At 48.2% G+C, this 17,190-nt stretch overlaps 1 protein-coding gene across 1 annotated transcript in view; it reads left to right on the forward strand.

Annotated features, from left to right (window-relative positions):
- The window catches only part of Npffr1 (neuropeptide FF receptor 1), a 30,710-nt gene extending 13,827 nt beyond the window's left edge, over window positions 1-16,883 (forward strand). Inside the window, exons 2-4 of the mRNA XM_032888939.1 lie at window positions 5,396-5,710; window positions 13,624-13,723; window positions 16,007-16,883. Coding sequence (XP_032744830.1) covers window positions 5,396-5,710; window positions 13,624-13,723; window positions 16,007-16,883 — 1,292 coding nt within the window. The remainder of the gene's footprint in view (window positions 1-5,395; window positions 5,711-13,623; window positions 13,724-16,006) is intronic.
- The last annotated feature ends 307 nt before the right edge of the window (window positions 16,884-17,190 follow it).

The following is a 17,190-nucleotide window of genomic DNA, read 5'->3' on the forward strand; positions in this document are numbered from 1 at the left end:
GACAGTAAACCTTCAAATAAAATCATTGGCAGAGGGAGGAACACAGACGAGACCCAAAGAGAGGCATTGTGGGAGCACCTACTTTAAACCCTGTCGTCAGATTCAGCTTCTCTAGGAAGACATTAGAGTTAGGAGAGGAAGGAGGGGAAGAGCAAAGTCCCTGGGGTTGGAAAGTGCAGGGGGTGGGAAGTGCAAGCATCCAGAGCTTGATGCTCAAGGGGGAAACGGAGCTTTCCAGACCACGGTGAGGCCAGCGGTGGTCAGAGCCAGCTGTGGGTTGAAGACGAGCTAAGGAGAGCCTAGTGGTGCAGGTGTGGAATGTCGGAGCAGGAAAATCAAGAGTTGGAGGCCAAGGGCTCTTGTATCCCTGTGATAGATGACTCAGTGGTTAAGAGCACTTTCTGCTCTTGCAAAGGACTTGGATTAGATTCCCAGCACTCACATGGCACCTGTAACATCCCCTCTAGGGATGGGGGACTGTATACACATGGTACACAGACACAAATGCAGTCAAAATACTCATACATGTAAAATAAAAATGACAAATCTTTAGATAGATAGATAGATAGATAGATAGATGATAGATAGATAGATAGATAGATAGATAGATAGATAGATAGATGGATAGATAGATCAAGGTCAGTCTTAGCTATTCAGTGAGTTCATGGTGATCTTGGGTGATATGAGATACTGAAAATGAGACACTTTTTAAAAGAGAGAGAGAGATTAAGCAGGGCTAGTCCCAGCACTTGGGAGGCAGAAGTGGGCCGATCTCTGAGTTTGAGGCCAGCCTGGTTTACAGAGTTCCAAGACAGCCAAGGATACACAGAGAAAACCTGTTTCCAAAACACACACACACACACACACACACACACACACACACACACAGAGAGAGAGAGAGAGAGAGAGAGAGAGAGAGAGAGAGAGAGAGAGAGAGAGCGCCAATTGAGACCACCAGGCAACCCAGACAAACTCTCCGATTACACCTTTAGCCTTAACTGCAGATTCCAAGAACCCCAGAGCACAGAGAGTAGAGCCTAGGAAATGGTACCACAAGAGAGCAGGCAGTCTGTAACATCCAGCCTACTGAAAACCACAGACAAGCTGCTTCATCCTCAAGACAAAGGAGTTGATTGCAGGACTTGGCGTTGCAGGGCTTGGGAAGTGGGGAAGAGACAGGGGAGTGGCAGCACCTGTGGTAGGGCGGGATGGGTTTTCCTTATTTAAACCTTCCCCTATGATGTGTATGTGTACGTGTGATGCATATGTGTGTGGAGACGTGATTAGGATGTGAGTGGAGGTCAGAGAGGACAGTTTGTGGGCATGGGTTCTCTCCTCCCACCACATAGGTCCCAGGGATCAGACTCAGGTCATCTGGCCTGACAGCAGGCACTTTACCTCATGAGCCATCTCGATGGCCTAGTTTGGTGTGGTGGAAAGGTCTTATGTAGTGGAGGCTGGCCTCAAATTCAGTTTATAGCCAAGGATGACTTTAACCTCTCATCCTCCTGCCTCTGGAGTTCCAGGTTTATGAGTATACACTGCTACTTGGCTTGTGTGGTGCTGGGAATGGAACCGGTAGCTTTGTGGACGTGAGTCAAGCTTTCTACCAACGGAGCAACATGTCTAGCTCCTGGACCATGAGGTGGTTTTTTTTTTTTTTTTTTTTTTTTTTTTTTTTTTTTTTTTTTTTTGTAGAAGTCATTAAAAAAAAAAAAGATACAGAACTATTTTTCAGTGGAAAGAAATGTTGGCTCATGCTCGCTTCAGAATAACAAAGCAGGGCAGTCGATGGTTGTTGGAGGTGGACAGTATTCCCGTGGGAGTCCTCCTTACCATTCTTCTCTAACGGTTCATTAAACTTTGTGCTGCTGCATATGTTCACCAAAATAGTCTCTCTTGTATGTGCCTGATTGTTTTTAATATTCTATTAAAGGTGTTTGAATGCTGTTGGAGCTCTTGAAAGCACCCCCCCCCGAGTGTGGGGGAGTGCCATCCTCTCTCAGCTGCCCCATTAATAGAACCCTCATCCCACCACACCCTCCTATGGCCCCCACTGGCTCCTACAGCCCCCTGATGCTGCCACTGCACTAGCCTGCTGCCCCCAGACATCAGCCTCCAGCCCGCCAGTGTGCCTCACTCTCTTGTAGTCAGTGGCTGAGCTCTGGGCTCCACAGAAAGACTCCCCAGGGCCACTTCATCCTCCCGAATGGGCCCCATCCAGCCCCAAAGGAAGACAGGAGGGGGACTTTTGAGACAATACCATGACTCACCACAGCTAATGACTTCCCAGAAGAGTTAGGATTGGACACTGGGCTGCTCCCTCTGAAACAGGACTAGACTAATGAGAAACATGTGGACAGGGCACCTCCATGGATACTTACCCCAGGGCAGACAAATACAGCTTGCTATTCCTGCCAGCAGGGCTATTGGTGAAAAGAGAAAGAAGAGGTTACTTCCGTTGCTTGGGAGATCTAGAACCATGGACAAGGAGTGTCTTACTTTGTTTTTCAATTGCTATAACCAAACATCCAAGATTGAGTAGTTTAAAGAGAACAGAAATGTAGCTAGTGAGTCTGGTAGTCGAGAAGTCCAAAAGCCCATCTGTTCAGGGCCTGTTTCCTGCATCCCTACATGGTGTGGGCATTGTGTGGAAACTAGTACAAGCACAAGGCACGGAGAAAGGCCCCAGCCATCAAATGCCCTTGCTGTTTGTGGTGGTTTGAATATGCTTGGCTCGAGGGAAGTGGCACTATCAGGAGGCATGGCCTTGTTGGAACAGGTGCGGCCCTGTTGGAGGAAGTGTGTCACCGTGTAGGTGGACTTTGAGGTCTCCTAGTGCTCAAGCTCTGTCCAGTGTGCAAAAGCCAGACTCTTCCCGGCTGTCTTAGGTCAAGATGTAGAACTCTCAGCTCCTCTGAGGCACCATGCCTGTCTGCACGCCGCCATGATGATAATGGCCTGAACCTCTGAAACTGTTGGCCAGCCCCAATCAAAGGTTTGTCTTTATAAAAGCAGCCTCTGTCATGGTGTCTCTTCACAGCAATGGAAACCTTAAGGAGTTCAGTTCCTAGCACCCATGGCCAACAACTCACCGTAACTCTTGTTCCAGGGGATCTGGTGCTCTCTTCTGACCTTTAGGAGTACACACGCACACACACACACCCACACACACACAAACACACACGCACACAGAGAGAGAGAGAGACAGAGACACAGAGGCACAGAGACAGAGAGAGACAGAGACACAGAGATAGAGAGAGACAGAGACACAGAGACAGAGACAGAGAGACAGAGACAGACAGAGACAGAAATAGAGAGAAAAAGAGAGGGAAAAATCTTTTAAAAATATGGAGCAAACATAATAGCTCAGGACTCTTAGGAAATCACCAATGATGTCATAGGAGCCCCACCATATAACCTTGTATACATCTAACACTCTTCATTTTTAATAATTTTTTTTATTTAATATGTACATCTGTGTAAGAGTGTCAGATCTTGGATTACAGGCAGTCAGGAGCTGCCACGTGGATGCTGGGAATTGAACCCCGGTCGCTGAGCATGTCTCCAGCCCCCTAACTAACTCTCAGAAGCCGCAGTTCCAAATACCTTTGGCACGTGCTTGGGGGACATTAAAAGAATCTAGACATGAGGGTACATTGAAGGCATGATAAAGACGGGCTCTACAGGACAAGATGTGTGTCTGCTGACAGCATTGGTCCAGGCAGGAAGGGAACCAGGAAGCAAACACTCTTCTCTTGCCTCCCCACCTCGTTCAGGGCCTCCCATTGACCAGGTCTAACCAGAACCTGGCAGGCTGGGGTCCCCTAGAAGTTAGACTCTGGGGCCTGGGGATGTAGCTCAGTTGGGAGCACAGTCACAAAGCTCCGGGTTCTCACACACACTGAGCATAGTGGCACACTTACATCTCAGCACTCAGCAGGTAGAGGCAGGAAGCTGAGAGTTCAGGGTCATCCTTGGCTACAATGGGGAGTTCAAAGCCAGCCTGATGTATAAGACCTTGTCACCCAGGAAGTCTTCTGAGCCCCAAAAGATGAAACAAAGGCAGAAAGAAGGTGTGAACGGAGAGTAGCCAACGTGATTGGAGTGTCGTGATTTGGGTCTGAGTTCGGGCAAACTCAAAGTCCTTGATCAGGGGATGGAGGATGGTTAAACGGTTAAGAACGCTTGTTCTTGCTGAGGGCCCTAATCTGGTCCCTAGCACCCTCCACTGTGAGTCACAGCCATCCTTAACTCTAGTTCTAGGGCATCCAATGACTGCATCTGACTTCCATGGACACCTGGCACCACGCCATGCACATACATGTGTATAGGCAAAACACTCAAAATCTAAAAATTAATAAAATAAAATAAAATAAAATTCTTGATCAGTGAGCCCAGTTGTCCTTGGGACAGCAGACAGTGATGAGCAGGCTTAGGGTATGTGTGATGGTTTGTATATGTTTGGCCCAGGGAATGGCACTATTAGGAGGGGTGGCCTTGTTGGGGTAGGTGTGGGCTTAAGACCCTCTTCCTAGCTGTCTGGAAGTCAGTCTTCCACCAGCAGCCTGCAGATGAAGATGTAGAGCTCTCAGCTCCTGCCCCATGCCTGCCTGGATGCTGCCCTGTTCCCACCTTGATGATAATGGACTGAACCTCTGAACCTATAAGCTAGCCCCAATGAAATGTTGTCCTTTGTAAGACTTGCCTTGGTCATGGTGTCTGTTTACAGTGGTAAAACCCTAACTAAGACAGTATGATACAAGCTGGAGAGATGGCTCAGCGGTTAAGAGCACTGACTGCTCTACCAGAGGTCCTGAGTTCAATTCCCAGCAATCACATGGTGGCTCACAACCATCTGTAATAGGGTCTGATGCACTTTTCTGGTGTGTCCTAAGACAGCAACAGTGTACTCACATACATAAAATAAATAAATCTTAAAAAAAAAAAAAAGATAGTATGACACATGAGATATAAAGAAACTGGAACCTTTCCTTTTTTTTTTTTTTTAATTTCTTTTTTTCGGAGCTGGGGACTGAACCCAGGGCCTTGTGCTTGCTAGGCAAGTGCCCTACCACTGAGCCAAATCCCCAAACCCAAACCTTTCCTTTCTTTTCCTTGAAATCTCAATTGGTTAAGGTTGGTTTCAAACTCTCTAAGTAGCTGAGAGTGTCCTTGAACTTCTGATCCTTTGGCTTCCACCTCAAAAGTGCTGGGATTAAAGGTACGAACCACTATACCACTTTATGTGGTACCGGGGATCAGCCCATAGCTTCACGCATGTTAGGCAAGCACTCTGAGCTGCTTCTCCATCCAAGGGTTGGCTTTTCAGTGGTGAAAAGTCTATTAACCCTTCTTTGCATTGGTCCTGACTCTTGTGCTCCTTTCGTCCCAGCAGAGCCCTCCCAGCCTCCCAACGGCAGCTGGTCCCTGGGTCAGAACGGGAGTGATGTGGAGACCAGCATGGCAGCCAGCCTCACCTTCTCCTCCTACTACCAACACTCCTCTCCGGTGGCAGCCATGTTCATCGCGGCCTACGTGCTCATCTTCCTCCTCTGCATGGTGGGCAACACTCTGGTCTGCTTCATTGTGCTCAAGAACCGGCACATGCGCACTGTCACCAACATGTTTATCCTCAACCTGGCCGTCAGCGACCTGCTGGTGGGCATCTTCTGCATGCCCACAACCCTTGTGGACAACCTTATCACTGGTGAGTACGACCTCGGGGCAGCAGGAAGGCCCTCACGCTTCACTTCCACTTCCTAGCTAAAGACCGAAGCGGGAGCCCGGAAAATGGAGATCACCGAGCCACTCAGCCAAGCGGCCATTGTCTCAAACTCTGACCGAGAGGTGTTTAAGAATAACGGGCTAATCAGTTTCTTTGTGCCAGGCATGATGGGACGTATGATTTGTACGTTATCTTAATTAATCCCCAGAATATTCCAACCAAGCACGGTTTGCTATTAGCCTCATTTTGCAGTCGAGGAAACATGCTCAGAGCGGTTAAGTGACTGGTCTGTAATTAACTTGTCAGTGTCAAAGCCAATAACCCCTCACCCCTCTGTCTAATCCTATCTCCTTTGGCCACACTCTTGTTCCCGTGGACAGAGCTAGACAGGGGAGAAGTAGGAGGTGGGCAACTTTCTTCTGCACAAAGACCTGGAAACCCACTCCTGTCATCTGTTCTCCCACAGAAGATGCTCTTGTTGGGGCTGGGGATTTAGCTCAGTGGTAGAGCGCTTGCCTAGCAAGCACAAGGCCCTGGGTTCAGTCCTCAGCTCCAAAAAAATAAGAAGATGCTCTTGTCCTGTAGGCAATGAGTTCCCAGTGGCTGGGAGAGTCCGAGCCTCTCAGCCAAGGGACTGGTTGGCCACTGAGCTGGGATTGAGTCACTGGTCTTTAAATGGAACGAGACCATGGCCTCTAAAGTCCCACAGTTGTCAGAATGTCACACTCGTCTCTGATGATAAACCTGTCTTGTCTGTCTTAGCATCAGAGTTTAGAGACTCAAGCAGTGGAACCCACACAGGTCTGAGCGGGGAAGATCCCCCAGCTCTCAGGGTTCCCACCAGCTTCTAGGGATTCCTCCCTGGTCTCCACTCCCTCTTTATATTGGCTGTAATGACTCAGGCCCAGGGAGGGGAAGCCTGAGTGTGTGCAGGCTCCTGGACCCTAAAGGGAAGTCGTGCAGAGGCTTCTGGCTGTGTGCATGGCGGAGACTTTACTCTGTGTGGAGTTCTGATCCCCGCCCTCAGAGATACCAAACACAAACTGTACAACCTGATTCCAGCACCCACAGACAGTCTAACCCACTCTGGCCTACAAGTCTCAAAGGGGTATTTACGATATAATTATTTACATGACATTTTCAAAGGCCAAATCGTATTTTCTGTCCCTAGAGATAGCAAATTGACAGACTCAGCGGACGGAGGGAGGGTCCGGTAATGAGGGATTGAGCGGAAGCTTCCAGGGCTGGTGCAGTATTTCTGTATCTTCATGGGAGCTGCCCGGCTGCGTGAGTTCCTCTAACCTGTGGACCCGTACGCCAAAACCAGTGGGCTTTATTGTTTGTTTTTTTTTTTTTTTTAAAGATTTATTTCTTTATTATATATGAGTACATTGTCCTCAGACACACCAGAAAAGGGCATCAGATCCCATTACAGATGGTTGTGAGCCACCATGTGGTTGCTGGGATTTGAACTCAGGACCTCTGGAAGAGCAGTCAGTGCTCTTAACCACTGAGCCATCTCTCCAGCCCTTATTGTTTGTTAAAAAAAGAATTTCAGGGGTTGGGGATTTAGCTCAGTGGTAGAGCGCTTGCCTAGCAAGTGCAAGGCCCTGGGTTCGGTCCCCAGCTCCAAAAAAAAAAAAAAAAAAAAAAGAATTTCAGTGTGAAACATGCCCATATTTTAGTCCGTTTCCAAGCTCGGATAAACATGGTGGGTGGCAAGGTGGGTGAGCAGGTGAGTGCTCGTTACCATGCTGGTTCCTAAGTTTCATCCCTGAGTCCCATGCGGTGGAAAGAAAGAACCTACTCCTGCAAGTTGTCTTCTGACCTCCATGCATGTGCATGCGCACACACACACACACACACACACACACACACACACACACATTAAATGTGAATTTTTTAAAAAAGAGAAGGGGTGGAGAGATGGTTCAGGGTTAGAAAGATGGTTCAGTGGTTAGAGATGGTTCAGGGTTAGAAAGATGGCTCAGTGGTTAGAGAGGGTTCAGTCGTTAGAAAGATGGCTCAGTGGTTAGAGAGGGTTCAGTCGTTAGAAAGATGGCTCAGTGGTTAGAGAGGGTTCAGTTGTTAGAAAGATGGCTCAGTGGTTAGAGAGGGTTCAGTTGTTAGAAAGATGGCTCAGTGGTTAGAGATGGTTCAGTTGTTAGAAAGATGGCTCAGTGGTTAGAGATGGTTCAGTTGTTAGAAAGATGGCTCAGTGGTTAGAGATGGTTCAGTCGTTAGAAAGATGGCTCAGTGGTTAGAGACAGCTCAGTGGTTGAGAGTCCATACTGCTCTCCAGAGGACCTGAGTTGGGTTCTTAGCACCCATGCTGGTTAGCTTACAGATGACTAACTCCATGTTCAGGAGATCCAACCTCTGGTCTCCATGTGCACCTGCACTCATGTGTACACACTTAAACACAGATACGCAGATATACACATATATAAATACATTCAAAATAAGGTTAATCTTGGGCTGGAGTTCAGCGGTAAGAGCACTGGCTGCCCTTCCAGAGGTCCTGAGTTCAGTTCCCAGCAACCCCATTGTGGCTCACAACCATCTGTAATGAGATCTGATGCCCTCTTCTGGTGTGTCTGAAGACAGCTACAGTGTACTTATATATAATAAATAAATCTTTTTTAAAAATAAGATTAATTTTTTTAAAAAGTCATGAAAGACAGGCAACATCTGTGGCCTCCCGGAAGACAACTTGAGGCCGGAAGGGAGTCTTTGTTGCTAGGTACTTTTTAAATGGGCCTATTTTAGTATGTATGTATGCATACATTTGCCACCACTGCCCTGCTATTTTTATTTTTTATCTTATTTTATGTGTTTAGGCATTTCGCTTGATGTATAAATGTGCACCCCATGTGTCTCTGGTGCCTGCAGAAACTAGAGGGGAGCATCAGATCCCCTCGAACCATTCTAGCTCCCTCTTCTGGCCACATCAGGTACTACATGTATATAGTACACACATGCAGGCAAAACATAACTAGTTGTTTTGGGTTGTTATTTTAAAGGTTGACAGTGTAAAATAGAAGCAAAACTTAAAAAAAGCAAAAAGTCTCAACCTATGAAAATATGATAAGTTGTACTTCAGGGTTCTATTGTAGACAGCCACAAAGAGGTCATGCCCAAGGGATGGCAATTGCATCATCAACCATCTGCTGCCTGTCTTGGGCAGCAATGCACATCTTCCTCTCTTTCCCAGCAACCACTCCTTTTTGTTTCTTTTATTTTCAACTTTTAAAGAAGATGTACTTATTTTATGTACAAGTGCTTTATCTGCACATACACCTGCAGGCCAGAAGAGGGCATCGGATTCCATTACAGATGGTTGGGAGCCACCATGTGGTTGCTGGGAATTGAACTCAGGACGTCTGGGAGAGCAAGCAGTGATCTTAACCGCTGAACCATCTCTCCAGTCCCTTAATTTTCTGGTTTTAAAATGACATTTATTCTTGCTCTGTGTTTGTGTGTGTGTGTGTGTGTGTGTGTGTGTGTGTGTGTGTGTGTGTGTGTGTGTGTGTGTGTGTGTGTCTGTTACTTTGTGAGGCAGGGGCATGCATGTAGCTTAACACACATGTAGAAGTCAGAGGACAGCTTATGGTGGTAAGGGGCATAGATTCTCGTCTTCCGCTCTGTGGGTATTGGAAATTGAACTTAGACTTGTCATGTGGCAAGCGCCCTTAACTACTGAGCCATATTGCCAGTTCTCCTTTTGTTGTTTTTGAGCAAAGGTTTGGTGCAGCCGGAGGTGACCTTGAATGCCTGGGTGTAGCCTAGGGTGCACTTGAACTCCCCCAGCTCTGGAATATTGTAATTACAGGCCCATGCCCCACGCTCAGCTCTCATGCGTGCTCTGTGAGGTAGGTCTTCCTTGCCTTACACACTCAGGCTCATAGTCTCTTCTGAAGACATCCTTGCTGTCACAACCAAAACCACGCGTCTTTCCAGGTCTCCAGGTACCCTGCTTTCCTGACATGATGTGGGTATCCTGGGATAACCTGGGCACACTGATACTCCTTCTGTGGAGCCCAGCTTGAAGCCTCCACTCTATAGTCTTCCACGGAATTTGAAGCTTTCAATTTTGGCTCTTAGGGTTTTAACGTTTAGGAGTTTAATATTTCCAGAATGTTGCTGTGGGGAGTTTAGTCTTGATCTTTCTGGTGTTCTGGATTAAGATTATAACCACTTGTCTAGCCCAAGGTCAGACCTAGGTTCTCCAGCTGCTTTTAATGGTTTCCTTCCTTCCTTCCTTCCAGACCCCAGTGCTAGGGACTGAAATTAGGCTTCAATCACACTTTATCACTAAACTACATCCTCAGCCCTCTTTAAAAAAAAAAAAAAAGATATATGAGGCTGGACAGATGGCTCAGTGGTTAAGAGCATGTGCTGTTCTTTTTTTTTTTTTTTTTTTTTTTGTTTTTTTTTTTTTTTTTTTTTTTTTTTTTTTTTTTTTTTTTTTTTTTTTTTTTTTTTTTTTTTTTTTTTTTTTTTTTTTTTTTTTTTTTTTTTTTTTTTTTTTTTTTTTTTTTTTTGTTTTTTTTTTTTTTTTTTTTTTTTTTTTTTTTTTTTTTTTTTTTTTTTTTTTTTTTTTTTTTTTTTTTTTGTTTTTTTTTTTTTTTTTTGGAGCATGTGCTGTTCTTGCAGAGGACCCAAAGTTTGGTTCCTAGATCCCACGGTGGCCCACATCCACCAGTGAACTCTACTGCAAAGGTTCTCAAGCCCCGGTCCAGCTCTGAGGGCTCCAGGCATGCATAGAGTAAGTACATGGGCACACATGCAGGCAAACATGCATATACATACAGTAAAAAGTCACTTTATTAACTTACTCACTTATATGTGTTGTGTGCACGTGTGTGGCGTGTTTGTGCACCATACATGTGTAGGTGCCCGTGGAGGTCAGAATCAAATCCCAGAGTCCTGGACTTATTACAGATGGTCATGAGCTGCTACTTTGGGTGCTGGGAATTGAACTCCAGTCCACTGCACTGCAAGAGCAGCAAGTGCTCCTCTTAACCACTGAGCCACCTCTCTAACTCCTTGGCCTCTTTTTTTTTTTTTTTTTTGGAGCTGGGGACCGAACCCAGGGCCTTGCGCTTTCTGGGCAAGCGCCCTCCCACTGAGCTAAATCCCCAACCCCCCTTGGCCTCTTTTTAATTTTTACTTTTACATGTGTATGCACACGCATGCATGCATTCATGTATATTTCTCATATGTGTGTGAGTGTGTGCATAGGAGCTGAGGTTGACATCTTCCTCCTTCAGCCACCTGAGTAGCTGGGATTAAAAGTCTGTGCCACCAGGGCCAGCTCACTGAAGTGTTTTCTTAGCTCCCCCCAATCTGCCACAGGGGCCGGGTCATGACATCACACGCTTGGGAGCTGCTGATCCATTATTTGCAATATGGGCTCTTCTGTTGTTTTCGCTGATGCCAGCCAGGACCTTCACATTGGTCCTGGGGTCCTTGACTAAGGGGTCAAGGTGACTAGGGCAGCCGTACAGCAGCCACTTCCCCAGATGTGCGTATAGTGAAGCTGGGATCAGGTTGGGTTCTCTAGCACTGCAGATGCAGCACAGAACCTCAGTGAGATGCTCTTTGGGTCCAGCACCGGCAGGTGGGGGTGGGGGTGGGGGTGAGGGTGGGGGTGGGGGTAGGGGTCGGGGGTGCGTACCTAGTCTCAGTCGGAGGCCTCTGCGAATGGGCAGACTCAGGCTGTAAACATCCTAAATATCCCGGAAGACGTTGCTAGTCTTTTCATTCATAAAAGTCAGTCATAAATGCTCTGGAACCAAGCCTGGTGGCACATACGTTTAATCCCAGCACTCAGGAGGCAGAGGCAAGCAGATCTCTGAGTCCGAGGCCAGTCTGGTCTACAGAGTGAGTTCCAGGACAGCCAGGGCTACATGGAGAACCCCTGTCTTGAGGAAGGAAGGAAGGAAGGAAGGAAGGAAGGAAGGAAGGAAGGAAGGAAGGAGAGAGAGAGAGAGAAAGAGAAAAGGGAAAAAAAATCATACTCTTAACTCTTGAGGATCATACCGCCATTCCTCTTGAGCCTGGCCCATGGTAATGGCTTTGTGGGTTCTAGATCACCTCACATTTTTCTCACATCAGCCCTGGAATTAACCAGTTCTTTTAAAAGCCTTGTTTCCTTTGAAGTATACTATTTATTTCTACTTTATGCACATGAGTGTTTTGCTTGCATGTATGTTCATGTACCATGTACATACCAAGCAGCGTTGAAGCCTAGACATGGCTGCACCCACGTCAACAATATTCATTTACTTAGACCTTTACTCCTCCCGTGCTGGTGCTGCCTCTGCCCCCTACACCTTGATTAGATTCGGTTTAGCCATTCAGGGGAGAGCAGCGTGGATCCATGGGCAAGGCGCAGATTAGCGCAGAGCCTTTTCCTTGATTGCTTAGGTAACTGCTGTCTCTCAGCTGCGAATCCAGCACTTCCCCCTCTCTAATTATGAGGTACCCTACGGGGTGATCCTCTGAGACCATGCAAATGTCACGGCTCGTTAGAGTTCTGTACCGACTTCTTCGTAGTGTTGCCGCCCACCGCAGAGCTTCCCATCCTGTTCCCCTTAATGACATCCACATCCTCTGTACTTACTAATTGGATCTCTGCTTCCTGGCTTTTAATCCAACACGGTTGTTTATTTTGTTGCTTCAACTGCTCTAGGTCTGGCTATTGGAAGCTCACTGCGGCTGGCTTCTGTGTCCTTCCTACATACTACCATGATGTTTGGAGTATTTCCTTACTCCCTAGTTCTACAGAATGTTCTAGATCATCTCACGTTTTTCTTACACCAGCCCTGGAATTAACTAGTTCTTTTAAAAGCCTTGTTTCCTTCGATCGGAGTATACTGTTTATTTCTATTTTATGCACGTGAGTGTTTTGCCTGCATATATGCGTGTGTACCATGTGCACGATGCCCACAGAGGACAGAGGAGGACTTCAGAGCTCCTGGAACTAGAAAGTTATGGATGCTGTGAGCCACCATGTGGGTGCTGGGGACTGAAGCAGCGTCCTCTTCAAGAGCAACAAGTTGTCTTAGCTGCTGAGCCATTTCCACAGGCCAAGAAATATAATATTTATAAGCAAAGGTCCGACTTCCAGGGGTGCCTATCAGTATTAGACTGTCTTGATTTTAGACACTGAAGGGACAGAGCTGGGAAATACATACAAATTGCCACAGAGTTCTTTGACACTTTTTTTTTTTTTTTTTGAAACCGGGTCTCACATGTAGCCTTGGCTATCCTGGAACTCACTATGTAGCCCAGGCTGGCCTGGAATGTTTCCCAAATGCTGAGATTAAAGACATGTGTCCCCACACCCAGCTACGTCTTTACTCCTGTGTCTAGCCTGTATTTCAGAAACTATGGTCCATGCTAATACTTCAGATTCCAGTCTGATATCAGAAAATGCATTTTAATGTACAACCTCCTCCCTTATTGGTAGCTTTGTTTGTTCACAGCCTGTTTGTCTGTCTGTTCGGTCCACTTCAGTATATGAGTGTGATAATAATATGTATTCTGTAGATATGATAATAATAGGATAATAATTGGGCTTCTTTGAGGGAGGTTATTTCCAGGAAGGAATGGCCTCCCTCCTGGGCTAGATAACAGGCTCCAGACATCAGTCTATGACTTATGAAGGTCATAGACACAATCAGCTGTCAGCTGAAGGCCATCTTCCTAAAAGCAGTGTTCCCATTAGTGGAATGGTTGGCTCCTCGGTCACGGTCACCGAGACCTCATAACCCCTCACAGCACAAGGAAGAATGACCCACATTCTCAGGAGGCTGCAGCTATGTGGCTGGCGCCCTGTGTTTTGTTGAATAGGACCTTTCACCCTGTGGGGAACTCTGTCATTACAGGTTGGCCTTTTGACAACGCCACATGCAAGATGAGCGGCTTGGTGCAGGGCATGTCCGTGTCTGCGTCGGTTTTCACGCTGGTGGCCATTGCTGTGGAAAGGTGAGCGACTTCCCTGGGTAATTCTGGGTAATTCTGAGGCTGGCACTGAGAGAGGTGATACCTGCGACATTGGGCTAGGCGGAAGGCCGCGTACTGTACCGTAGGACAGATCTGCTGAGAATAGCACCCCATCCCTGCGCTCCCTCACTCTGGGAGGTGAGGTCCCTCCCGACAAGGTCTCGTAGTCATTTCTGGGATCTGCTAGAAGCTCAAAGCAGTCTGCATCCCGGGCATCAGGAGTCCTACCTCTCCTCTGTTTGAGCCCTGGGTACCAGAGCCAGAGGGGCCTGACTACAGATGGACTTGGCATTGCTGGAAAGGAAGGTCTTTTTCTGTTTCTTTATCCCATCTACCTGCTGGTTCCTGAAAATCCCGGCTTTACTCAGTCTCCATGCCATTACTTCTGGTCACTCAGCCTCGGCCTCTAGCAGAGTCTACTAGATTAATAATTACTAAAAAAAGAAAGAAAGAAAAAGAAAGAAAGAAAGAAAGGGAGAAGGGGAAGGGGTGGGTGAGAGGGGAACTTTAAAAAAGAGAATTACTCTGGATGATGAATGTTCTGTACGTGTAGCCATGTTAAGCGTAAGCTTTCCTTCCCAGAACACACAGCGGTGACCCCACCCCTGCTCCTCATTTAGTTCAGTGTGGCTTGAGCAGGAGCCTCTTTCCCCAGGGACCAGGATGGCTGGAGATGGCTTTTGTCCTCTTCATTGTGATAGTTGTTAGCAAGCATGACAAGATATGAACTTTTCTAAAAAAAAGATTTATTTATTATATATAAGTACACTGTAGCTGTCTTCAGACACCAGAAGAGGGCGTCAGATCCCATGACAGATGGTTGTGAGCCACTGTGTGGTTGCTGGGAATTGAACTCAGCATGTCTGGAAGAGCAGTCAGAGCTCTTAACCACTGAGCCACCTCTCTCCAGCCTCTAGATATGAATTTTTAATAAGAACAGGGCACAGTTGAGTGACAGAGTTATCTCTGTTTGACCAGGGAGCAGAAAGGCTTGTGGTAACAGACACAGAACAATGCAGGTTAGCAACAGTGCCTGCCCTTACTATCTGTGCCTGAGAGCCTGGCTGACCTCAGTTTTAGTTTTAGCTTTAGCAGGAAGGCCAGTCAGGATCTAGCAAATTGTTTTTTTCACTTCAGTATAATGGTTAAGATGACCCAGGGGTGGCCCGTCAATATTCTCCACCACTCATCCGCCCCCCAGTCCCAGCTCCTGAGGTTTTCAGGGGAATCTATAACAGCTGAAGATCGCACCTGTTACCAGTGTTGCCCTGGTGAAGTGGCCCAGGAGATAAGCTGTTGCCACCACCTCCGAGACTCTTGACCTGAATTCAATCACTAGGACCACACGGTAGAAAGAGATTGCTGGCTGTTGCAAGTTGTCTTTTGTGTGGAGAGGGAGAAAGGGCTAGGCGAGGGAGAGGGAGAACTAAGCACTAAACAAATGTGTTTTGAAAAGCAATTGTATATTTGCCTAGTCAGGTTTCCGGAGCACGGAATGTTCCCCACACACTGGCTGTGGTGCCTGCTACTGAATAAAAGAAAAAGAAAGAAAAGGAAAGGCCGTGACTGCGCCTAGGTACGATGGAGGAGAAGGTTAATTATGGATATGTGGCTGAGAACAGCCAGAGGCAGATGTATCTGAGAGAGTCCAGAGTGGCCATGATCTGGAATCATGTGGGGAGAGGGGGAGGGAAAGGGAGAGAGGGGAAAGAAGGACAACAGCCAAGAGGCTAAAGGTGCAAAAGAAAGGTAGGTAGCCAAATTGTCTGGGTTGTGTAGGGAGCAGCCTCTGCGGGAAGGGCAGCCCAGTTCCCGGGTTGGAGATTTCACGGTAGAGGGTGGGGGTATGCCAACCAAACCAGTAACAAGTAGCAACCTATGGTTGCTGGAGAACCTGGAGGCCAGGTCCGCTTTGATATGGTAAATAGGAACCTCGAAGGTTTGTCCTGGGTTGAACACTTAACACTGCCAGCTAACCAGTCCTAAAATAAAGATCTAAGCCTCTAAAGAGAGGCTTCTACTCCACTAAATCCACCTAAATCCAGCCTGGGCGCCTGAACAATTTAGCCGACTGAGCTGCTTCCTTCGCAAAAGACAAACCAATTTACTTGTAAATTAACCTGATTAGTGTCTAAGCTGTCCCCGGACGCTGCCTAAGTGTAGTGATGAATGTCAGGTGTCCTCTTCCAGCAGCCCCTAACCAGGCCTCCAGAGACCCTCCCAGACTCCTCTGTTTCTCCTCCCAACCCCCACCCCCGGCTGCAGGTTCCGCTGCATCGTGCACCCTTTCCGGGAGAAGCTGACCCTCCGGAAGGCGCTGTTCACCATCGCGGTGATCTGGCCTCTGGCGCTGCTCATCATGTGTCCCTCGGCGGTCACTCTGACCGTCACCCGAGAGGAGCATCACTTCATGCTGGATGCTCGAAACCGCTCCTACCCGCTCTACTCGTGCTGGGAGGCCTGGCCCGAGAAGGGCATGCGCAAGGTCTACACTGCCGTGCTCTTCGCGCACATCTACCTGGCGCCGCTGGCGCTCATCGTAGTGATGTACGCGCGCATCGCGCGCAAGCTATGCCAGGCCCCCGGTCCTGCGCGCGACACGGAGGAGGCGGTGGCCGAGGGTGGCCGCGCTTCGCGCCGTAGGGCCCGCGTGGTGCACATGCTGGTCATGGTGGCGCTCTTCTTCACGTTGTCCTGGCTGCCACTCTGGGTGCTGCTGCTGCTCATCGACTATGGAGAGCTGAGCGAGCTGCAGCTGCACTTGCTGTCGGTCTACGCCTTCCCTTTGGCACACTGGCTGGCCTTCTTCCACAGCAGCGCCAACCCCATCATCTACGGCTACTTCAACGAGAACTTCCGCCGCGGCTTCCAGGCTGCCTTCCGTGCACAGCTCTGCTGGCCTCCCTGGGCCGCCCACAAGCAAGCCTACTCCGAACGGCCCAACCGCCTCCTGCGCAGGCGGGTGGTGGTGGACGTGCAACCCAGCGACTCCGGCCTGCCATCAGAGTCTGGCCCCAGCAGCGGGGTCCCAGGGCCTGGCCGGCTGCCATTGCGCAATGGGCGTGTGGCCCATCAGGATGGCCCGGGGGAAGGGCCAGGCTGCAACCACATGCCCCTCACCATCCCGGCCTGGAACATTTGAGGTGGTCCAGAGAAGGGAGGGCCAGTAGTCCTGTGGCCCTGACCCTTAACTAAGATGCCCTCGCACAATAGCAGTATTAGAAGAGGGTGCCAAGATGCCTCCTTGATAAAAAACGAGACAGTGAGGCATCAAGACCCAGGGAGAGGTGACAAGTCTCACCGTTGGGAATCCCACTTGACCCAGACTCCAGTGAGTCTCTATAGTATCCACACCAGTGGTCTCTCCAGGAGAATGTGTCACTGGGTGGTTAGGAAAAGATGACCTCTGCCTACACACTGAGCCCCTGTGACGGAGTTCCCTGTGCTGT

Source organism: Rattus rattus, chromosome 18 (assembly GCF_011064425.1).
Source record: "Rattus rattus isolate New Zealand chromosome 18, Rrattus_CSIRO_v1, whole genome shotgun sequence".
Lineage (NCBI taxonomy): Eukaryota > Metazoa > Chordata > Mammalia > Rodentia > Muridae > Rattus > Rattus rattus.